The sequence below is a fragment of the Chiloscyllium plagiosum genome, chromosome 2, assembly GCF_004010195.1.
Source record: "Chiloscyllium plagiosum isolate BGI_BamShark_2017 chromosome 2, ASM401019v2, whole genome shotgun sequence".
NCBI lineage: Eukaryota > Metazoa > Chordata > Chondrichthyes > Orectolobiformes > Hemiscylliidae > Chiloscyllium > Chiloscyllium plagiosum.
The window spans coordinates 140,654,281-140,679,687 of record NC_057711.1 but is presented as its reverse complement, the minus strand read 5'-3'; the positions used below and the strand labels follow the sequence as shown (position 1 = coordinate 140,679,687).

The 25,407-nt window shown below is 37.8% G+C and overlaps 1 protein-coding gene across 1 annotated transcript in view; it reads right to left on the bottom strand.

The window, feature by feature from the left end:
• Nucleotides 1-25,407, bottom strand: part of zcchc7 (zinc finger, CCHC domain containing 7) — a 286,663-nt gene that overhangs the window by 59,134 nt on the left and 202,122 nt on the right. The window contains exons 5-6 of the mRNA XM_043719649.1: nucleotides 18,363-18,533; nucleotides 15,062-15,097 (exon numbers count right to left, since the gene is read on the bottom strand). Of these exons, the coding sequence (XP_043575584.1) occupies nucleotides 15,062-15,097; nucleotides 18,363-18,533 (207 nt within the window). The remainder of the gene's footprint in view (nucleotides 1-15,061; nucleotides 15,098-18,362; nucleotides 18,534-25,407) is intronic.

Genomic DNA, 25,407 nt, shown 5'->3' with positions numbered 1-25,407 from the left:
TGAATGGGTACGAAAGGAAACTAAAACATACATGGGCGAGGAGTATTTTGTTCCGTTAATCGAGTGCCAAATAACAGTTAGCCAAACATCAGTACCTTGCGATCTTGTTCAGATAATCCGAAATTCAGCTAATCGAATGCCGGATAATTGACGTTCCTTTGTATACAGAAATATGCCACTAAGTCCGAAAACTCATTAGACATATGAACCATATAATTACATGAAAGGTTTGGATGCAATATTCCCCAGAGAAAAAAGAAATTCAAACGACCACTCAGATGAAGAAGGAAGTCAGAAATAAGCTCACAAAACCAGAGCACAAAGTAACATCAGACTAAAATAGACTTTTCTGCAAAGTTTGGAAGAAAATATTTATCATAGAAAAGGTTTTCTGGAAGCGAACAATGTCATGTTAACAGCTTATGGGGGAACTTGGATTTCACATTTAGGGACAATGTGGCTGAGAGAGGCAAAGTAAAAGATGTTAACTGTATGTCTATGTCATTATAACAGTTTATAGAGTCATAGAGATGTACAACATGGAAACAGACCCTTCAGTCCAATCTGTCCAAGCTGACCAGATATCCCAACCCAATCTAGTCCCACCTGCCAGCACCTGGCCCATATCCCTCCAAACCCTTCCTATTCATATACCCATCCAGCTGCCTTTTAAATGTTGCAATTGTACCAGCCTCCACCACTTCCTCTGGCAGCTCATTCCATACACATACCACTGTGTGTGTGAAAAAGTTGCTCCTTAGGTCCCTTTTATATCTTTCCCCTCTCAACGTAAACCTATGTCCTCTAGTTCTAGGCTCCCTGACCGAAGGAAAAAGACTCTGCCTATTTAATCTATCCATGCCCTTCATAATTTTGTAAACCTCTATAAGGTCACCTATCAGCTTCCGACAGTCCAGGGAAAACAGCCGCAGCCTATTCAGCCTCTCCCTATAGCTCAAATCCTCTAACCCTGGCAACATCCTTATAAATCTTTTCTGAACCCTTTCAAGTTTCACAACATCCTTCCGATAGAAAGGAGACCAGAATTGCACACAATATTCCAACAGTGGCCTAACCAATGTCCTGTACAGCCGCAACATAACCTCCCAACTCCAGTACTCAATACTCTGACCAATTGGGGTGGCACGGTGGCACAGTGGCTAGTACTGCTGCCTCACAGCGCCAGAGATCTGGGTTCAATTCCCACCTCAGGCGACTGTCTGTGTGGAGGTTGCATGTTCTCCCTGTGTCTGCGTGGGTCTCCTCCGGGTGCTCCGGTTTCCTCCCACATTCCAAAAATGTGCAGGAGAGGTGAATTGGCTATGGTAAATTGCCTGTAGCGTTAGGTACAGGGGTAAATGTAGGGGAATGGGTCTGGGTGGACGTGCTTTGGCGGGTCAGTGTGGACTTGTTGGGCCGAAGGGCCTGTTTCCACACTGTAAGTAATCTAATCTAATCTAAAGGAAAGCATACCAAACGCCTTCTTCACTGTCCTATCTACCTGCAACTCCACTTTCAAGGAGCTATGAACCTGCACTCCAAGGTCTCTTTGTTCAGCAACACTCCCTAGGACCTTATCATTAAGTGTATAAGTCCTGCTAAGATTTGCTTTCCCAAAATGCTGCCACTTCTCAGACCATTGGTCCATCTGGTCAAGATCCTGTTGTAATTTGAGGTAATCCTCTTCGCTGTCCACTACACCTCCAATTTTGGTGTCATCTGCAAACTTACTAACTGTACCTCTTATGCTCGCATCCAAATCATTTATGTAAATGACAAAAAGTAGAGGACCCAGCACCGATCCTTGTGGCATTTCACTGGCCACAGGCCTCCAGTCTGAAAATAAAAACCCTCCACCACCACCCTCTGTCTTCTACCTTTGAGCGAGTTCTGTATCCAAATGGCTAGTTCTCCCTGCATTCTATGAGATCTAACCTTGCTAATCAGTCTCCCATGGGAACCTTGTCGAACGCCTTGCTTTGGTCCTACAATATTGGATTGAGCCTTTGTAGATTACCCCCATTAACCATAGGTGAGTGATGCAATACTTAGGGTTGAAGATAATTCAACCAGTGAAATGCACCCCCTGAACAGATACAAATATACTCAAAGTGTTTCAATGCAACAACTGGAAAATGTGATACTCGAAATTGAAGATAACATACAGGAGAAAAGTCTGGCATTTTAGGACAAAAAAAAAGTGTTACTCTGCTTCCACAAGAATTGGAAACAGTCTTGGTGCAAGAAGCAAAGTTAATAATGTCCATAACCTCAAGTTCCACCTTCAGTTGAGTCTAAATATGCCAATATAGAGAGAGCGTGCTTTGGCAGTTGCATGTAGATAGGAGAAGTTCAACACATGTCTCCATGGGAGACAGTTCACAGTGGGGATTGATTGCTGTCCAGTAGCACAGATCTACAAGAAACATTTGTGCAATGCAGAGGCAAAACCAAAGAGGTTACTCCTGAGGTTTATAAAATATAATTTTATTCTGAAATTCATGACAAGAGAAATGGTGCTGGCAGATATTTCATCTTGGTTAATTGCCATAGGGGAAGCAAAAGATTAGAGATCTAGTCAGAAAAAATTCACCACCTACAGGATGCAAAGAAAAGGAGCTACAGATGCTCTTTTAGCGATTGATCTGGGATGCCCTCATAAGACACAGCTGGCAATATGGCTGTACTGCTCGATCAGATGACATGTCAATAGATCCAGAATAATCATTTCCAAAGCAATGCAGGAAAATCTTCTCGAAAAGATACATGAAGGGCACATGGGAACAGAAAAATTAAAACTCACAGCTAAATCAGTTGAGCATTGAATAGATATCTACAAAGATATTGAAAACATGGTGACTACATGTACTGTGTGACAGACGTGCAAAAAAGTACAGGAAACACAGCAGAAAGATGACAGATAGCTATTTAAGCGTCACATAGATCATGGCAGATGGGAGAAGCTGATTTGTTCATACACAATTACAAATGGTATCGAGAGTGGGGTGCTGGAAAAGCTCAGCAGGTCAGGCAGCATCCGAGGAGCAGGCCCTGATGCTGCCTGACTTGTCATGCTTTTCCAATACCCCACTCTCGTCCCTGATCACCAGCATCTGGAGTCCTCACTTGCTCATAATCAAGAATGGTGCCTTACAGAAACAGACTGGCGCTCAAAGTTTGCTTTCATTCATAAGATGAAAGATGTGGTTTTATCCAGAAGATGAAGGATTTGAAAACCAAAACAATCAGAAGCTCTGTTTATTGAGCAAGGGAGTTCAGAAACATTAATATGTGACAATGCACCAAAACGTGCCTCCAGAAAATTTAAGGAATTCACTGAACAGCACTGGTTTAATATCACCTCATCACCATACTACTCTGAGACATGAGTTTATAGAAAGACGATCAAATGAATTTTTACAAAATGCCAAAAGACAATCCAAACCAAGATTTATTGTCATTCCAACCCATGGCTCTCAAGGTTAAAATGAAATAACCTACAAAACTGCTGAATGGAATAAAATATAAAGCTACTCTTCCAAGCAAAGGTGACCAAGAACACTTCACTGAAGCACAAGAAAGAGGAGGTCAACACTTCAGCAACCATATCAATTGTTCCCTGAAGGATTGAATGGACAAAATGTACATATTCAGGATCCAATCGAAAAGCCGGGAGCCCAGCAAAAGTTGATGCTGAAACAGAGACCCCCAAGGTCATACATAATTTAGACAAAAACCAGTAAGCATATGAGAAGAGAGTCCATATTTGACTTGCACTCGAGCTGGTAAACCAGAAGATGACTAACAACAACATGGAAAACTTTACTATCAAGGGTGACACATTAGCAACAGCAAGCAGGATTCCTGCAACACCAGGAGCAACATTCACAATGCTGTTTGTGCAGTATGCCCACTCACCACTGAGAACAAACAGCAAATCAACAAAATGGAGATATATCTTATCATCTAACCAATACTGTGAATAAAAGTTTTAGAAATTAATACATGCTATAAAGATGCAAAATTCTGTGAATGCTGGAAATGTGAAATAAAAACAGAAAATACTGGAAACATTCAGATCAGGAAGCATCTATGGAGATAAAAATTACCCTCTGAACTAAACAAAGGATAACGATTTCATGTATTCTCCATTCCTATTTCATTTTCTTTCTCCTTGCAGACTGGATTTTGCTCTATATTTTCTCTCAGTTTAGTTTTAGTCAGCACCAGCAAGACCACACTTTCTGGAAACAAATCTTTTGTTTTTTTACTTTTCCTATTAGCATTCACTTTTGCTCTGCACCACATCACTTTTGTCCTGCCTTCTGCCTCATCATAGATATTCGCTCCCTTCCTTTTGCTGTCCTGTACCTTTCACTGGTATGAAGTCTGTAACATATCAAACTTTTCCAATTTTAAAAAGTAATTGAACCGAAACATTTAACTTTGTTTCTCTGTCCATAGATCTACCAGACTTGTGGAGTATTTCTAGCATTTACTGCTTTTAAAAAAAATTCCAGTGAAGCACATGCTTGAATTAATAGCAACAGTATTGGCAGCAGTTCTTGTTCAAACTCTTTCCTCAGCTTTCCAAAAAATATTTTTAAAGACTGGTCACTTGTAGCAGCTGGGATTAGAGAATTATATCCACAATAATAATAGTTAAGGGAAAGAAACAAGGAAACAGAGTGACACAAAAAACTTTTAGAAGTAGATGAACAGATAATTTCAGGCTGGGAAATAAATGTCCGTTAAATATTAGCTGTTATAAAAGAAACAGACTTTACAGTTCCTTATTGTATCCCCATGAAACTCCGAGTAGATTAATCGATGTGCACTCTCTTCAACACAAGGTTCCACATACAGCAACAGAAGAGAATAGAAAATGTGTCTTATGTAGTTTTTCTTCCAAGGAGCAAATCACTTTACAGCTAATGAAGTATTTCTGAAATCTAGTTACTGGTGTAATATAAGAACCACAGCAGTCTGTGCACAAACTCTCATAAACAGCAATATGATAATTACTGGACGGGATGTTTATGATATTGATTAGGGAAAAACACAGGTCAGGGAACTGGGGATAACTTCTTTACTGCTCTCTGAAATAGAGCCATTTGCATCCTCACAAGTGGAGTGGTTGTGTGTCACGGAGGGGGAAGGGGGTGCACATGTGTGGGAAATGTGTGTTCTGTGAAGGGGCTGTGGGCTCTGTTTGTGCATGTGGGGTGTGTGTTCTCTCTTTAACATTTCGTCTGAAAGCTGGTAGCTCTTACAGTGCAGCACTTATCAGTACTGTACTGATGTAAACTGACTCAGAGATGAGATTGCTACCAACTGAGCCATAGCTAACACAAATTCCATCTCTAAGTCCTGTGAAAAAGGCCACTTCACATTGAGTACTAGCCTTTACTTGTGAATGACAAGAGCTCTGGTGTATTCGGTCTAATCTCTTGAAGACAAAACACAAATCCACTCCATATTTACTCCAAGATTAGAAATGAAAATTACCTTCAAAATTAAACAAATATGGCTAAAATGTACGAAAGGCTCAAATTATCAAAAATAAAACAAATTCCTCTCAAACAGAAGCAAAAGCATTTCACAAATGCTCAAAAGATACCCATTATAAAAACCACATGACCACATTACAATCCAGCATTTTACATATAATTTGATAGTTGCTGTGGATTACTATTTTTTTTTTTATAGGTCAAAAAGAAAAGATGAACATGAAACAGATATATTTTCTAAAGAAAAACTTTGGAATGCACTCCCACCAAAACAAAATACACCTCAATTTAGCCTTGGAATTCTTGACAATGATGCAAGGAATATTTTCACCAGTAGATGGCACTGTGGATCTTAATTACTGTACAAACCACTCATTTGTGTAAAGCGTAGTGTCTTTCCAGAAACTTCACATCTTTTTTGCTCAAAATAAAATTTAGTCCAGACAAATATTTAGTTTATCTTGGCTGATGCTCTCACAATCTCACCATTTGCATTTCCTTATCGCAATATCAAAGCTAACTACAAATCTTCTTTCAACAAATATGTGAAAAGAAAACATGTATCTGAACCAATTATGAAACATTGCAGGTGATACAATAATTGACAAAGAAAAAAATGGAGGAGTAGCAGCCATGATAGTGAAGGATAACATAAGGACAATAGTGTGGGAGGATCTAGGCTCTAGATCGAGAACTAGCATTAATATAGTTGGACATTAGGGACTAACAAGGTTCGAAAATATTGATGGGGCTAATTAATAGTCCCTTTAACAGTATGTATAAATTGGACAAAGCATTAAGCAAGAAATATTAGTCATTTGTAACAAAGGCAATATAGTAAGTGGGAAGGTACTGACATAATGGTAACACCACTGGACCATAATCAAGAGGCCCAAGCTATTGCTGTGGGGACAAGATTTAGATTTCACCACGGCAGCTGGTGAAATTTAAATTCAACTAATAAATTGATATTAAAAGCTAGTACAATGATGACCATGAAGCCATTGTCAATTGTTGGAAAAACAGCATTTGTTTCACTAACGTTCTTAGAAAAATGAAATCTAAGTGGTGTGGCCTCCATATGACTCCAGATCACTCTTAAATGCCCTCTGAAATGGCCTAGCAAGCCACTAGATGTATCTAGTTTAGGAAAAGTGAATAAATCAGACTGACCACCCAGCAACAACCTTGATGCTGGAAACAAATAACAATAGCAAGCCCAACCTTATTGATCCTCTTGATATCTAGGGGGCCTGTGCCAAAGTTGAAAGATTTCATAATCAAGGGACTGTCTGCTAAAGTCACACTCACCAAAACATACCTTACAGACAATGATGCAGACACCACCATCAGCATACCTGGATATGTCCTACACCACCAGGGAGACAGACTCACTGAAGGTGGCAATACATTCATTGTTATATAGTTGGGAGGGAGTTTCCCTGAGAGTTGTTATAGAATATCACTTGAAGCTATACAATGACAATTGACTCTGAACCCCATGTAATCATAGGGCATCAAATCAAACACCCTGGGCCAGAGAACCAACAGCTGATTACCATCTATCCCTTCCATTTGGGTGATGAATCAGAGCTCCTCCATGTTGAGCACCGTTTGGAAGGGGCACAATGGATGGTAGCAGCACACATGGTACTCTGGGAGACTTCAACACCCATCATCAAGATTGGCTCAGTAACACCACTACTGATCAAGCTGGCTGTGTCCTAAAGGATATAGTGGTCAGGCTGGATCTGAGGAAGATGGTGAGTGAATGAACAAGTACACAACTTTATTGATAGGAGTGACCACTGCATAATCCTTGAGCTGGCAAAGTTCCATATTCACACTGAAGATACCATTCATTGTGATGTGTGGCACTACCATGATGCTAAATGGAACAGACTGCAAACAAATGTAGCAACTCAAATCTAGGCATCTATGAGGTGCTGTGGATTGTCATCAGTAGGAAAATTGTATTCAACCACAAGATGTAAACTCTTGACCTGGCACTTCACCATTACCCTTGAGTTATGGGTCAACACTGATAAAATAATAACACAGGACAACTTGTATGGCAAACAGTAAAATCAGCAAGCAATAGATGCAGCTAAGTGATCCCACAACCCATGGGTTAAGCTTTGTAGTCCAACCATATTCAATCGTGAATGGAGGAGGACAGCTAAACAGATTATCTGCAACAAGTAGAATCATGAAGATGAGATCAAATATGCTGAGGATTAGTGGATGAGCCATAATTTTATTTAACGACAAAGCACAGTCAGTGGGTGAAAGGCTTACATCTCATAGCCTTTTGGTCATTAGCTTCAAAGATGTCAGTCTTCAGGCAATCTGATTCACTCCACATGATGTCAAGCAACAACTAAAGGTAGTAGATACTGCAAAGGTGAAGGGCACTGACAATATTTTGACAATAGCACTGAAGACATGTGCTCCTGAATTAGTTGCACCCATAGCCAAGCTCTTCAAGTATGACTGCAATACCGGTACTACCCAGCAATGTGGAAAATGTGCACACAAAAAGCAGGATAAATCCAACCTGGCCAGTTCATGTCCCAGTTTACTCTCAATCATCAGCAAACCTTCAGCTGTAAGTGCCGATTGGATAATTCATCTCTGCCCCCTCCAGTGATCCCCAGCGTCACAGATACCAGTCTTGAGCCAATTCAGTTTACTTGATGTGATATCATGAAATGGCTGGAGGCACTGGATACTACAAAGGCTATGAGAAAGTGAGGACTGCAGATACTGGCGATCAGAGCTGAAAAATGTGTTGCTGGAAAAGCGCAGCAGGTCAGGCCAGAAGGGCTGAAGAAGGGCTTATGCCTGAAACGTCGATTCTCCTGCTCCTTGGATGCTGCTACACAGGCTATGACAAATGGCTGACAACATTCCAGTAACAGTACTAAAGACTAGTGCTCCAGAACTTGCTGCTCTCCAAACCAAGATGTTCCACGGCATTAAATCTTGAATGAGCAGAAACATGACTGAAATTTTAAAAGCTTTAAGGATATGCTTTCAGCCCCAAGTTAATATTATGTAGGAATAGGTACACTTTTGGTACGAGGGAACAAAGTGAAAAATTGGGAGCAAGGGTAAGCAATTCAAGCTCTTGAGCCTGCTTCTCCTTTTAATATATTTCTGGCTGATCTCATCTCATCTCTGTTCAACTCAACTCAACATTTCTTACCATTCCCCATAACCTTTTAACCCATTGCTAATGAAAAATCTGTCTATCTCCTCTTCAAAATTATTGAGTGCCCTGGTGTCCACAGTCTGATATTGAATTCTACAGATTAACAATCCTTTAAGAGAAGTTATTCCTCTTCATCTCGGTTTTAAACCTACCACCCCCATCCTAAAATTATGACCTCTTGTTCTAGATTACCCCACGAGGAAACATCTGCTTATCATCTACTTCGTCAATTCCCCCTTAGCATCTTATATAACTCAATGAAATCTCTCATCCTGCTAAATTCAAGCAAGTATGAGCTTAAACCACTCAATCTCTCCTCATAAAACAAACCTTTCATCTCTGGAATTAATCTTGTCATATCAAACATGCAATATCATTAACAAAGCTTGCAGAAACCTTCTAACTTGCATAATTATAGGCTGAGCTAGTTAAGGACAGGACTATATGAGGGAAAAGGTGAAATGTGAAAGCTTGCCTACTGACAGAAGACAAACTTAGAAGAGTACTGACCTGTGCAGAAGTGCTGAAGTTGTGAATCAACAGCTAACGCATATTCATAGCAGAACTGAGCAAGTCTTGCAACATGATGATGCAGGCACAAAGGGCAGGAAACAAATACTGCACAAGACATCATGCAAAACAGATCACGTTATATCCAGTATAGGGAAACCACTGTTTTCACTGCAACAAGCTGAATCATTTTGCACATAAATATATGGCTGAAAAGAAGCACAACAGGTACAGATGGCCACTGGAGAGATATTGGCTGAAAACTCTAATGAATATACCATTCAACGGATTGGTTAAACCAAGTTGACAGGTGACATCGTTGGAATGAGGTTGGTGGAAGACAAAATGCCAGATAGACACTGGTGTGTCATAAAATATCACACCTTCACAGACATGTGCAAAGTGGGTCACAACATGGCAATCCAAAAATTAAATGCTCAAAAGTAAGGTTAGACTATATGATAGAACCATACTTGCTCTGAGAGGACAAATTATTCCATGAGGCCATTGCAACAACATGAACGAGGATCTGAAGTTCCGGATACTAAATGGCAAGAAACTGCCACCATTTTAGATGAAGCATATCTAAAGCTTGGATTGGTAACTCTCAATGTACCAAAAGTGTCACAAAACATAATACTATTGGCCTTGGTACAGAAATCATAAATAGAAAGGTGTTTTCACAGGGTGAGGATGTTTTCCAGGGAATATCATCTTGAAGTTTGATATGAAGGCAAACCAATTCAACACCTGTCAAGCAAAGTAACCTGTTCCTCTCAAGGAAAAGCAAGACAGCAGAGCTGGAAAAATAGTGAGTAACTAAGTGACAACTTGAACAAAATGGATTAGCAGCATGGTAGCAGTGAAGCAACTTAGAAAGTTGAGAAAATATCAACAGACACCATGAGATAGTTAGTGAACGTTCTGGACTGGAGAACCTGCTAGTTCCTGGATGCTACCCATGATCAAAATCTAGTGTGATTGCTTGCATGAGCTTGCCAGGTAAACCCTGAAGAAAACATTACAATTTAAAATGTCCAAAATGAAGTGGATGTGCCACATACTGACAGCAGGTGGTGACAGCTGAAGCAGCAATGCAGCAACTAGCAGATCTAAAAGCAGTGCAGCAAGATTGTAAGATCTGTCAACTATTTCGCAAACTTCTTGCTCAATTTATGCTGAGTGTAACCAATATGCCAACTCATGGTCAAGGATGTGCAGTGGTACTGGGGTATGGAACAAGAAACAGCATTCACTAAAATTAAGCAGCTGGTGACGACAATGCCAGTGCTGAAATACTACAATGCAAATGAATAAGACATTTGGCAGTGTGATGCAAGTAAGACAGGACTTGAAGCAACCCTAATGCAACAGTAAACTAGTCCTTTTGTATCCAGGGTACTAACACAAACTGAAAGACATTACATCCAGATCAAGAAACAGTGTCTAATCATTACCTTTACTTGTAACTACTTTCATCAATGACTACTTGGATGAGACAAAGTGGCACTCATGTCTGACTGCAATCACTTCAATGCATTGTCCTCAAGCCACTAATGATACAAGATATCCCAGACAGAACATGGATGAAGCTGGGAGTAGATTTCTTGACTCTTGCAGGAACTGATCATCTTGTCACAGTATACTACTATCCTGACTACTGGGAGATTTGACTTAATTTATTACTATCATGTGTACCAAGGTACAGTGAAAACTGTTGTTTTACATGCTTTACCAGCAGATCATACAATGCATCAGGTAGCAGAACAGACTGCAGGATACAATGTTAAAGCTGCCGAGAAGATACAGAGAGAGATCAATATTAGTATTAGAGACGTCCATACAAACGACTGACAACAAACTGACCAGTTGACTTCAATGTCTACCCTTGAAACTGTCAAATGCCTAAAAGCACACTTCAGCCATTATGGTGTCATTGACATTGACACGAGCAACAAAGGCCTTCGATTCATGAGTGAAAAATTCAATACTATGCACCATCTCCAAAATATCACTGGTCAAATGGAAAGGATACAGCAATGGTAAAAATCATTAAAAATGTGGAATAAATCCCACATAGATGTATATAAGGCCTTGAGTGGAGGAAGACACCTATTGAAGGCATGGAAAGTAGCCCAGTAAGAAGACTAACATCATACCACGCACAAATTATTCTTTCAATAGCAAAAAGGCAACCGAAGACTGCTAAACTATTGCCAGGTTTGAGTGTTGGAGAGCAAGTCAGGACACAAACATTCAACAATCTTAACTGTGACCTTTACTGTACATGGTGCAAGTGAATGACTAGGTAAATGTCACAACTGCAGGTACAAATGCTGAATGGCAGAAGCTATTTCTCAACTGCAGATGGTTAAACAGGAAGAGGTGAATGCAGAACTGACAGAGAACACACATCAACCATCAGACCCAGAGGTCCACAGCAACCCTACACCAGAAACAGTACAAAGACTACCAAAGCAACAACAAATGACACAGGAACACCAGTCCCTGTTGAAATACTCAGATGTACAGGGAATGACAACAATACACACATGCTCAATTAAGAAACTAGCAGAATTTAATGACTGTGCAGAGACTAATGGAAATAACAAGCTGCCAAAGCATGAGAACAGTATATGTATTTGGAAACTTAGGTAACTAAAATTGTACATAACAAAGCATTCCACTTTTTGTATAAAAACAGAATGTTTGGATTGAAATGCAATCAAGTACAAATGCCACAGCCATGCTATCACTACCATGAGGCACACATCTTAAGCTTCACTTCAACATAGTCCTCATGTTGAACAGACTGCTGTGTTGTACACACAAAGAGGCAGGTAAAGATAGCTCAGGTACAGAATGTTTATGCACTAGCAGAATGCTGGGTCATTAAATGGCCTGTTCCCATTGTTACAAGCTTAAGTATTTGCATTAATGCATAATTTCTGTTCAAATACATAACAGCATGGAAAATCTATATACTATATTTGCAAGGTTTCATCTTGATGTGACTGTATCTCAGCAGACAAAGATTCTGCTAAGAGAAAGTGAGGACTGCAGTTGCTGGAGATCAGAGTCGAGAGTGTGGTGCTGGAAAAGCACAGCAGGTCAGGCAGCAGCCAAGGAGCAGGAGAATTGATGTTTCGGGCATAAGCCCTTCGTCAGTAAAGTGTTTCTGCTGCACATGTTTACATGGTACCAAAGATTTTCATTAGTGAATATATTTCAAAATCCAAATTTATTGAACTGTGTTTCCCATGCAATCCATTATACATCCCAGAATAACCTACCACATATTATATGGGTCTACACTGCAATATGCAAACCTACATTTACATTATGACTATTTTAAAATTTTTTTGGAAGTTTTAATTCCTATTGTCTTCTGTTGCTATGCGATAGTTGAATAGCGATAGAACAACATGAAATCCAGTAAACACAGTATGCTCTTAAAAATGTGTAGAGTATATTACATTGAATCACAACTATATATTGCTTGTTTGGTGCAAATCAGAACAGGACTCATGAACAAGTAAGCAATCTTAATGCATATCATACAATCACTGGTACCTCAGTGATGTTTCAAAATAAACAGTTGGGTGATTTTCTGGTTAAATGCTCAACTTAAAGAAAGGTAGAGTATCAGAGTGATACTTTTTCATACTTCCCGCAGAAAACATTACACTTGTTGCATTTATTTTCAAATATTGATGAACTATGTCTGGGAAAACATACATAAAAATATTTCAACTTGTTTAAATATTGTTAGAAGAGTAAAATATTCATTTAGAACAGACTATTTTCTTTGTTATGCAACTGGAGTTCAACTATAACAGAGCTCTTTGAAAGTCAGTACTATGTTTTCATCATACCCAAAAATCAGCTTTTTTTCATTTTTTTTAGTGCTTTGCATTGTGGGCCTGCTTATTTGCTGTAGAATTCTAAATTCTACATTTTTTTTTCAGAAATACAATTACAGAAAATCTGAGAGAAAAACAGATTTATCAGAAGCTGTTCAAGTCCTCCAGCTCCTCAGAATGTTAATTCAGACCCTGTCTTTTTAGAAAATGACACTAATGGAACATGTCCTGCAGTTAGATCTTTCTTATTATGACAGTGTAACCATCCCAATCCCTTTTGAAATCTGACTCTTCATGCTCACAATTTTAATTTCATTTACACACTCTTCAAGTAAATCACTATTTTTTAAAGTGGGTCTGAGGGGCTTATTTGAGAACCTTTTCACCTGCTGCTGTAAGAAGACAGACATACCTTGGGGTACATAGATCACAGAAACAATAGTGACATAGAGTGATTATTGAGACATATCGACTAAGAAGGACATAACCAATTTTAAACCTTCATATATCATGGGGGTGTTAATTTAATACACTACAATTTGCTGGGAGGTGTTTCCAAATGCAACTGACATTGTTTTTCATGTCACCATGGCACTGAGTGTATAACTGTTTTGACATAGAGGATGCAACCAACAGCTATACTTTACCATCATTAATAAAAAGTATGCAAATCATTATTCATATGGTCTCCTCACGCAATTAAAGTTTACAAATCACTCAATTAAAAAGAAATCAAAACATTGGAAGTTGGGGAAGTTATAGATACAGATTAAGATAAAAGAGTAGTAAAACAGATGTCTTTATTTATGGGTCAATGTTATAGCCAAAAATGTTTAATCTTACATTGACTTTATTGGTCTAAGACTTTTTGTATGAATTGTGCTTTCCTGCAAAAAATCTCATATCTTTAGAACTAATTAAGTGAAGATTCAGGAAATTCTTTAAGATGACATATTCTAGAAATACAATTTTTTAAAAGGGTCATGTTGTTTTGAGACTCAAGCCCATTCTGCATGCAGGTGAAATAACACTTTTGTTAAACCAGTAAAAATAAATCTAATGACCTCAGTGATTAACAAAGGTATGTCTAATTTAAAAATCAAAAGCATTACTACAAAAGGTAGTTGAATTGTGCATGAGAGATCATTTGTCATTTTAAAAGGATTTGACTACATTAATTAAAAGCAATTATGGTCTTATGAAACAACGTTTGAGAGAATTTACTTCATATGGGTCTTTTGGCAAAGGCATGACATCAGTTGTTTGTGAAATTTGAAGTTACATTAATTAAATCAGTCTGATGCTGCATGATATAGATCGTAAAATTCAACACCACTATTGCATAAACTGAAATCTGTGGGGATTTCCACATTTTCTTTAACATTTTAGCACAATAATAATCTCAATAATGAAGCATACCATTTAAGTTTTTTTTTGCAGAAGTGAGAATAGAAAAGAGTAGGAATGTCACTTGAGGTGTGTAATTGCAAATACCTGTAAAACCACAAGGTGGAAACAGAATTCTCCTTGAATATTCTGAATGGAACGAACTTCACAAAGACAAGGGAATTACGTTCAGAGGTATACTGTCCTTTTCTTCACAAAAAAAATGAAATGAATGCAATCACAAAAGGACAGAGTCCCATCTATTTGTAACAGGTACACATGCAGCCTTGGTATGTAATTACCAGTGCTGACAAATATCCATTTTATTCAACGGATTCTACCTGAACAAACACTGACCAAAAAAAAAAGAATCTGTAAAATGATACTGTATTTCCTACTCAACCAAAACATCACCACTTTTTTGGCACACCAAAGTATCTGCACCAGCATTCACATACCAAATCACAGAATACAAAATTAAAATTACTGATTTGTCTGTGATGATACATTAAGAAATTTAAAAAGAGGCAAATTTTACTTCTGTTAAATTAAACTGAAGTTTTAGTAAAAGAAATTACCGTTAAATGATACTGTCTCCATATTTCAGGACAAGCCTGTAAGAAAGTGGAAAAAAAACCATCAAATGTGATACATCAGCTTAACAGGATGAATGTTTTGGTCTAATAAACATCTTTGTTTGAAAAATGGTTAGAGTGGATTACATTAAAGCTTCAATCTATGACTCTATAAATGCAAACATTACCAGTCCAGTACAACAGTTCTAATGGCATCATAAATAAAGGAACAAAAGAACTAAGCTTGAAAATAAGTATTTTAAAACAAATCAGTAGAGTGTTCAGTATTTGGAATCATAGCAAAATTGCTATTGGTTAACAACCCACTAAATACAGATAATTCCAATTTATCTCTCAAACTTTCTTTGAACTTAAACAAGGTGATTTCATGAGAGATTCTCTGTTAACAAGCAACAGTCCCTGCAAAGAAGAGAAAACTTTTTCATACAAGCGCTTCAAACATTGCTACATCTGCAAAATAGTATCGTTATTTTTAAGCAAACGTAGCTCGCTCAATGCTAACAGGTTTGCTGTTTCCTATTCATTAATTAAGGAATGCTGAAACTCAGGGATTTTTTGATCCAATTGCAAATACCACAATACATTTAAGTAAAAGTGCCATTGTGGGTACTCATATTCTTATATTCTTGTTTACATTGTAAAATGTAAAGAACTATTTGAAAATTTTTTTTTAAGTTATACTGATTGTATAATTTGTTGAATATTTATGGAAATACTGAAATTCCTATAGCAATAACTTTTACATTAAAATAATTATGTTGCTGAGAACAAGACTTTTTTATGTGAGTCTTTAAAAGCAACAAATATTAAGAGAATAAAAGGTGGAAGAATTTGTTTGCTACAGTCAAGTAGATAGGAATTCAGCTTTTAAAAAAATAACATTCATTGTAAATAAAAATTCTGTTCTTATATATTCAAATTTTTCTTCTCACAAATAGCAAAGGAAATGCCTTTGGACATTCCCTTATTTTTGCTTACTGGCAGTCTTTCAGGATGAAGTAATTAGGATTTTAAACACAAATAAAGTCATCCACTTAGTGTACTAAAGACAACTACCATCTAAATTTTCTACACTGAATTTTCGTTTTAAATATTCAGAAAATAATTATTTCCTCCTGTTTGTATGTGGAGTTCCTAAAGTGTAACTGGTGTTTAAAAATACAGGATCAGCAAGGCATGGGATAGTTTAACCAGACTACATTTACACAAAAATGTGTAGCAGTTTAGCAGCAGGAACTCCAGGATTGCAGTGGAGGACGACGAATCCAGGCCCATGGCTGAATGAGAAGCTGGACCTGTTCCAAAGACAACCTCACTTTATTGAGATAAGAATATAAGATTAATGTTATTCTTTTATTTTTCTGGCTCTATATCGTGCGTTTTAAGAGATCAGAGAGGCGACCCTAAACAACATTTTTCACTGTATTTGTCGTAAATACACATTATAATAAATCAAATCAAATCACTGCAGGTCAACTTTTAGAAGATACAAAGGATAAAATACTCTCTGGAACATTCATTCATTATCACTAAGTTTGTAGCAAATTGTACACAGTTTATTTCTCACTTTAATTTTGGGAAATTGATTGATCTACATTTTCTTGCTGTGTGTTCATCTCAATATGTACTGGTATAATATTATAGTTACTAACAACATTTTCTTTCCATTCTTTTCCTATAGCGACAAGTGAACATTATAGTGGGATGACACAAATGACATGAAATGAGTGATGCCGTCCACCATTTATTTAAACTTCTTTACGTGCTCATGAAATTGGAACAGAATTGTTTAATTGCCCTTATGTTTAATTTCGCTTTCCTAAGGTTAGACTTCAGCATGCTTTTTGAAATTTGTATTTTCTATTTCTATTCTGTATACAAAATATATGAACCTGTAATATTGGCAGGAACTGCACACTTCTCAGTTTTCAATATTTCCACACAGAATATTTATTTCAATAGTCGCAGCATTGCATCGGCTTGTGTCCTTTCTTTGTATAAGTCATCATGTGTAAACTACAGTTTTAAAATTAAAATATAGCTTTGTGCATCTGTTGTTTAATTCCTACTTCCCTATTCTCCAATGTGAACATCAAAGAAAATAAAACACTCGATTTTTAACAGGCCCCGACAGCTGACAGAGACTTGAGTGCTCAATAGACAGGGCCCTTGCCACCAGTTCTCATATTTCCACAACAATGAACAAACACAAAACACCACTAAACGGCCTTTCCTTCTTTCAGCTATCCTTAGACAGTTGTCTGTCTTGTACTAGAGGACCTTTATACAAATTCCTGCTGGGAACAGAACACATGAAATCTTAACCTACTGTTTTGTGACTTACAGGAAAAAAATTCCCAAAGTGCATATGCACTGTATGTATATGCAACCACAGATAGGTAAATTAGCAAGAATTCTACTCTGCCAGGAGGTCTCTGGGAGAAAATGTAGCTGTGATGACTGACAGGGCTTTCAGAAAATATGTTCACAATCACAGACAGTGAAGGCCATGACCTAGATCGTTTAAGAGCTTGTCTTGTCAAATTATCAAAAGCTTCTTCCTTTCTGAATAAAGAGTGACATAAGTGAGTGTCAGGAAACTGCACACTGACAAGTAGAGCATACAATAACAGAATGCACGTCACATACATGCATAAGATTGGTACTGGTAATGGCAGGTCCTAATGAGTGAGCGGCTTGCCCAGGAGACTTGGGACCCTGCTGCTATATCCGTTCCACTCAGAAAAAGTCTTGCAGCACTAACTGATCTGTGGCCTGGCACCAGAACTACAATCACTGTAGACAACTTACATTTCTATTTTTACTGCAATCTCTGGTGTTTTGTCAGCTTTGTTTTTGTTAAGGATGCCCTGCTGCATGCTGTAAGTCAGTTCAACACAGCAAGGTCAAGCCCTCTGGAAGTTGCTTTATGGGAAACAGTGAATTTGTTTTACACTTCAGTGCAGTCACACATCTAATCAATATATACCAATAAAATCTAAATATCCTTAAAAAAAAGGTATTTTGAGATGGGGCTGGTGCTTATATGTTAATAGAAGTAAAGTATGAAAGAATAAATCTCAACCTAACAATACATTTTACATTAATTCATAAAATGGCAACTATAAACAAAAGAATTACAGATATAAACACAAAGGAATACATATAATCTGATTCCTTAGTAATAGAATTTTAGGAGTTCACAAATGTATTTGCTCACCTCATCTTAAATAGCAGTCATGCCATTGATATTCTTTATTTCTCTAACGAATAGAATACTCACATCAGCATCGTGTCCAGTCATCTGACAGCGACGACAATGTTTTTTCCAAAATGCCTTTTCAATACAGTTCCGAAACCTGTGCCCAGGCATGTTGCAGTTTGTACAATATTTCTCCAGGCATTCTCTCTGATGATGACCTCTAACCGCACACAAACAACAAACTGGCAATTTCTGCAAGCAAAGAGTATTTAATATTTTTAACAAGCTCTGCAGATTATAGAATATTGCCTTGTAACAGATATAATAGGACAGAACTGCCATTCAGTATTAGTTTTCTGTAGCTTTTGTTCTAATTACTTAGGGACGGTTCGTGCAAATTCAGGCATGATAAGAGAGTTAAGAAGAATCTATAGGTATTGCAATATCATACTTATAATTTCAGCAAATAAAAACCTATGTAAAATGCAGTGAACTTGTTGGGTTCAATGTTAAAATTAAATCCAAGTTCCTTTAAAAGCTTTTGTTTGATTGTTTGATGGAAGTGCTTACCATTTCAATAGTGTAGTCCATTGTTTTGGGTTCTGACAAACTAGCAACTGATGGGATTAAATTCTGCTGTTGATCGGTCTGGTTCTTATTATATATACTTGACAGATATAGTAGTCTATTATGAAACTGGTGGATTGTCCATGTAGTTGCTCATAAGTCAAAAGATCTACTGTTCTAGAATAATCTATACATTACACTACATGAAAAATGTATTGAGATGACAATCAGAAGAAAACAGCTTCATGGTGCATGTACAACTGTACTGAACTTGAAAAGAAAATCAGTTCAGAAAAAATGATGAAACAGCCTGGCCAGAAATAGGGTTGAAATTAAGTCGAAAATAATTCAAGATAGGCAAAATACATTGAATTAGACATCACAGGAAAATTGGGCCATCCTGGGCTAGCTTTTCAGGAATAAATGAAAATGTATAGAAGCAAAAAAGGAGCTACATCAGTAAATAAAACTGCTGAAATAAGTGACAATCAACTAGAAGAGCAAGTTGCTCTTGCTTGAACATTTTTGTGCATTCATAAGAATTGAAAGGAAATAAAAAGACAAAACAAAAGTCCCTTTCAAAACAGGCCAGTGTAAAACATCATTGCAAGGAATATCAACTGTTTTGATTTGTCTACACAATTTGTTGTGACAATTGTCATGGGGTAAGAACGGTAATCCCAAAGGACAAGTGGGGTGGGTCAGATGCAAAGGTAATAATGTTTAATTCTCAAATATGATCACAATCTACCTATCACCGGATGTGAGTACCTATCACTAACAGAGCTGAGTAAGGGTACAGGCAACCTCCTCTTAGAAACCGGGTACTAACATCTTTTAAGGATGGGTAAATGTCTTTATTGCACTGCTTGTGGGGCAGGAGATGCAGCAGTGCTTTCCCAGACCCAAAAACCTATCTCCACATGCTCCACCAATCCCTGGGATGGCAGATTTATTCCCATGATGCTCAAATTCCAAGGTGATGTTAAATTCACCACCCTCCACTCTAAGTTTCCTGTTATCTTAACCCCTTACTTTCAATGTTCATATCATCCCCATGATGTCCATTTCTTTTTCCATTCATGACATTCAACCAAACTGTGATGTCAGATTTGCCAGAAAGCTGATGCCAACTGCTTTCCAACCTGACTGACATATTGATTCTTTGGTGAGAATTATTTTCAAAAAATATGTAAAGGATGCCCTGCCGTTAAATTTGGCACAATCTGTGGGAAACCTGTAATTTATATGGATGTAAATTAGGCTGCCTCAATAAAAAGATGGCTTTAAAAAGTCTTTGGATTATTTCCAAACTGCTGGAATATTTCCAACTTACTGGAACAACAATGTGGCAGTAACATAGCGATGTCAAAGAAAGATTGGGGACCTCATGGACATGTGCCCACTGGTTTAGCTTCTTCACCAAATAAAAAAGTACAGAAATAAATAGAGAAAATAAGAGAGAAGGCAACAGACCTTAAGGTAGATACAGTTGAAGAAGTGAAGGAAATAGTGGATTTGGAGAACGAGGGAAGAAAAAGTACAAGAACGAAAATCATTCAAAACAGTGAACAGAAAAATACTGCAATCCAGTTGAGTTTGGGAATTACTGCATTCACCCTTGAGAAATTACTGAGTGAAGTTCAAGGATATGCATGAAAAATATACAAATGTTCTTGATCCATGAAGTTTAGGTATACAGAATTTAAATATTGCTGAAAAGGGCACATTTTGTCTTCATCTTGCAGTCATCAGGACAATTTCCAAAAAAAATTCAAAGGGAAGACAACGTTTATAGTGTATGAAAGAACAGTGTTATGGTGAATTCTGATAGGTAGGGCATTACCACACAGCTGGCACCAGCTAATGATGACTGATGGTTAAACCAGACAGGTTGACTCTAGGTGGTCAAGCTATTACCCTTGAAAAATGAGAAAAGATAAACTAAAGGTAGCTTGTGGTGTTCTACACACAACAGGTAGAGCTCTGGAATTGCATTATGTCAACATTCAAGAGCATTTTACATTCTACATTTTGGATACACAGACTGATATCTGTGGCAATTGCAAGAAGTTCCAAAGTCAGTATAAACAGTAACAGAGGAAAGTAGGCATCCTTGCCATGTGCTCTTATTGACAATGCAAGACAAAAAAAAAGCCATAGAATGCAACTAAAGTTAAAAGGCATATGCATAGAACCCTTTTCTCAAGAAATCAGAGTTGAACTCAAACTGCATCATGGTTTTCAATTTGGTTGTGAACAAAAGATCTTCTCTTCATCCAAAGGGTGCGTGCACCTAAGTTTTCTTCTTTTGAGAAAGTAGTAATTGCCTTTTACAATGGCCTTTAGCACCATTTGAAGCATTGATCCCATTCCAAAGGCAGTACTATCAACATTACTATTGAATTTCAATTGCAAGTAAAGTAGATCTATAGCTGACATAGTGACCAAAGAATTTATATTTTTTTGAAATGAGTGCTCCTGCTTCTAGATGGAGTTGGAAGTCTTTTCGCATCAACTTCTGTGGAATGTACGAGTTGGATATGTGTTCCTTTGCACATGTTTACTCATCTCTGGCACTTCAGCTACAGAATGTTCCAATTGTTGATACAGATTCATCCAGTATTAAGCTTTTGAGCTCTATAGAATCTGCTGTATGTAGCATTTCTTTCCCAATATTCTGATTGGTAGATATGCCTGGATAGGTCTACTATTCAATTTTAATGGAGGCTTCTTAATCAAGCTTGCCCAGACCCTTACGGTCTATTCTTTTGCCATGCTTCAGTATGTTTAATCTGCCCATCACAAACCTCTCTGATTTAGTTAATCATCAGTCAAAGAACTAGTAGATAATTAAAAACATTACACATTCTGTTTGAAGAGATCTTAATAACAGTTGGCCTTTAGTAGATCTCTTTGTTCTGTTTTAATGGAAAGTTCAGAGTTGAATTCCATGAGAGTTGATCTCAGCCTTTGGTTTTCCTTTCGAGTTTTGGCATGAGCACTGTTTTTGAAGTGCCCACCTAATTATCTTCAGGGATTCTCAATGGATGTTCCAGAGCCTCACAGGTCACTTTCACTACTTTGGTCTTTGAATGCAAGTGGAAAGGGGGATTTCAAAAAGCAAATTATTGTTCAATCTGTATTGCCTCGATTTCTTGCTTTCAGCAAAACAAGTAAACATGAAGGAGACTAGTTTGTGAGGGGAGATTGTAAATTTCTTATTATTTATGAGCATAATAGAAAAAAACAGCAGTGTTATGTAACCTTTAAGACTATACACTTTATATACTCGAGTAAAAGACACAATCTCATGTAAAAGTCAACTCCCAGTTTTTGGCCAAAATATCTGGAATTTTCCATGTATCGCGTGTAAGAGTCGATCCTATGTTATTACAGCTTTGCTCTTGTTTCACGGCAGAGTAAAATTTTTATGCCTTCGTTCCTTCATGCGGGATTCGATTGGATGTGCAGCTGTTGATAATTTTTCATGGTTACAATAATCGGTGAGACTGTATGAGTCAAATATCTGATTAGCTTTTATTTCAGATAAAAAGTTAAAATATTAGTTTGAAAAACTAAAACAACAGTAGACAAGAGAAAATGGAGAGAATTGGAAGAATTTGGCATGAAAAATTAAGACGCATCATATCAGAGTCAGGTGACAACATCCCTTTGCGTGTAGTTCTATTCATTTAGAGATCAATTATGCTTCTACTCATAATAATTTGGACTGTAGCATGAATTTCAGCCCCTCAAAAGTAGTACCCATGTAAAAGTCGACCCCATAAATTTAGCCTTAAGAAATAGTCTAAAGAATTCGATGTACGTGAATATATACAGTAAATTGGGAACAGGAGTAAGCCATTCAACCCTTGAGCTTGCTCCACTATGCAATCAGATCATGGCTGATGTGACATTTCTCAAATCCATTTAGCTGTGGTTTCTGTGTAACCCTTGATTCCCCTACTGATCAAAAATCTATCCAATGCAGACTTAAATACAAACAAGGACTCTCACCTCACAGGTCCTTCTGGTAAGGAGTTCCAAAGACACAACTCTCAAAGCAATTCAGAGATATGCCCCTGGTCCTAGATTCGCCCATGAAAGGAAACATCCTCTCACAGCATTTACCCTGTCAAATCTCTTAAGAATATTATACTTTTCAACGAGATCACCTCTCATCCTTCTAAACTCCAGTGAGTAGAATCCCAACCTGTTTAGCCTTTGTGCTTACTTACTTTCTGTGATCCTTAAGACAGTTCCATTTTGAATGGAACAGATTAAATATCAGTGTTAGAAACTCATTAAAATTAGGATATTTTTATATATCCTATTATATATGTGTGTATAGATACATCAGGATACTCCTCTAAATTTGTATTCCATAAAAAAAGGCGATTCCATCTTAATCCACTTAAGTGCTGCATAATTTTGAAGTGCTTGACTGAATTTGTGGTTTTCTTCACATTCCCAGAGAGGAGTTTAACACAGGGATCACTAGCAATTGCAACTCTGTTTTAAACTCTGAATTTTCAAAGTCTTAATTAATAAATCTAATCCACAACATTAAGTGATCAATATGATATTTAATATTTTGCAATCAATGTAATGGTTTATGAATGGAAAGGTGCTGCTCAACAGCAAGCAAAGATTTGCACGAGTTGTTCATTGATATTGGCACCAGCACTGAGGAAGAGGAAGCCTGTTCTGATGGGATGGGCTACACTAAATCACACTGGGACCAGAGGCCTGGCAAATTGCATAACTAGGGCTGCCGGACTTTAAATTACACAGTGTGTCGGGGTGGGGGTGGGGGTTCAGCTACATGGAAAATTACAGAAAAAGTTAAAGGGTAGGGGTGGCAATGTTGAGCAGAGTTACTAAAGTTTCCAGAACAAGTAGTAGAGCTGAGGGTATGGAAAATGTCAGGAACCTAACTTCAGGCACAGCAGATAAGGTTACAACTATGGGAAGGCTGCAGTCAACACAGAACTCAGGGTGTTGTACTTAAATGCACGCAGTATACGAAACAAAGTAAATTAGCTTGTTGCACAATTGAAATTGTGGTTATCACAGAGACATGGCCACAAATTTAGAGGCGTATCCTGATATATCTATACACACATATATATAATAGGATATATAAAAATATCCTAATTTTAAGGAGTTTCTAATGCTGATATTTAACCTGTTCCATTCATAGTGGAATTGTTTTAAGGATCAAAGAAAGAGTTATGATTCCTTTGGGCTAATTAGGATTATTGTGAATAACCTGTACACATACATTGCAAATATTCAGCATTATTCTTCTTTAACTTTAAAGAATAGCCAAACGTCAATTAGATTGTAGAGTTGTGAACTAAATATCCAAGGATACACATTCTAACAGAAGGATAGGCAGAGGGGGCAGAAATGCCTTGCTAGCAAGAAATGAAACTGATCGATAGCAAGAAGTGATAATAGGGTCAGAAGGTGTAGAATCTGTGTGCGCACAGTTAAGAAAGGAAAGAAGACCCTGATGTACAGGTGCCCTAACAGTAGTCAGGATGTGGGGAAGAAAAGGCATGTAAGAAAGGCACCAGTACAATAATCAGGGGGTCTTCAACGTACAGATGGATTAGAAAAATCAGGTTAGTCGCAATCTCAAGAAAAGGAATGCCTACAAATTGGGGTTTTTTTTTGGAGCAGCTTGTGATGGAACCCACTAGGAAACAGGCGATTCTGGGTTTGGCAATGTGTCCTGAGGCAGAATTGATTAGGGAGCTTAAAATAAAGGAACCCCTAGGTGCAGTGATCATAGTATGATGAATTTATTCTGCGGTTCGAGAGTGAGAAGCTGTAATCAGACCTAACGGTATTACAACTGAGTAAAAGTAACTTCAAAGACATGAGAAAGGATTTGGCCAGAGTCGATTGGAAGGGGAGCCTAGAATGGAAGACAATTGCAGGAGTTTCTGGACGGAAGTTGGGATGCACAGCAGAAATTCATCCCAAGTAAGAAGAAACATAAGGGGAAGGCGAAGCAACCATGGCTGACAAGGCAAGTCAGGGGCAGTACACAAGTAGAAGAGAAAGCATACAATGTGGTGAAGATTAGTGAGAAGCAACGAATTAGGAAGCCTTTAAAAACCAAAGGATAATGAGAGAAACAATAATAGGGAAGATGATGAAATATGAAAGTAAACTAGCTAGTAATATAAAAAGAAAACTTGCAAGAGTGTTTTTAGATATATAAAAGGTAAGAGAGGGGCAAGAGTGGACATTGGACTACTGGAAAATGTGGCTGGAGAAGTTCTAATGAGGAACAAAGAAACAGCAGAGGAATTGAACAGTTACTTTGTATCAGTTTTCACAGTGGACGACACAAACAGCATACCAGACGACCACGTGTAAGCAGGTAGAGGTGAGGGTAGTGGCCATCACTAAGGAGAAGGTGCTGGGGAAGCTGAAAAAGTCTGAAGGTGGATAAATCACCTGGACCAGTTGGATTTCACCCCAGAGTTCTGAAGGAAATAGCTGAGGAGACTGTACAGGCATTGGTGGTGAGCTGTCAGGA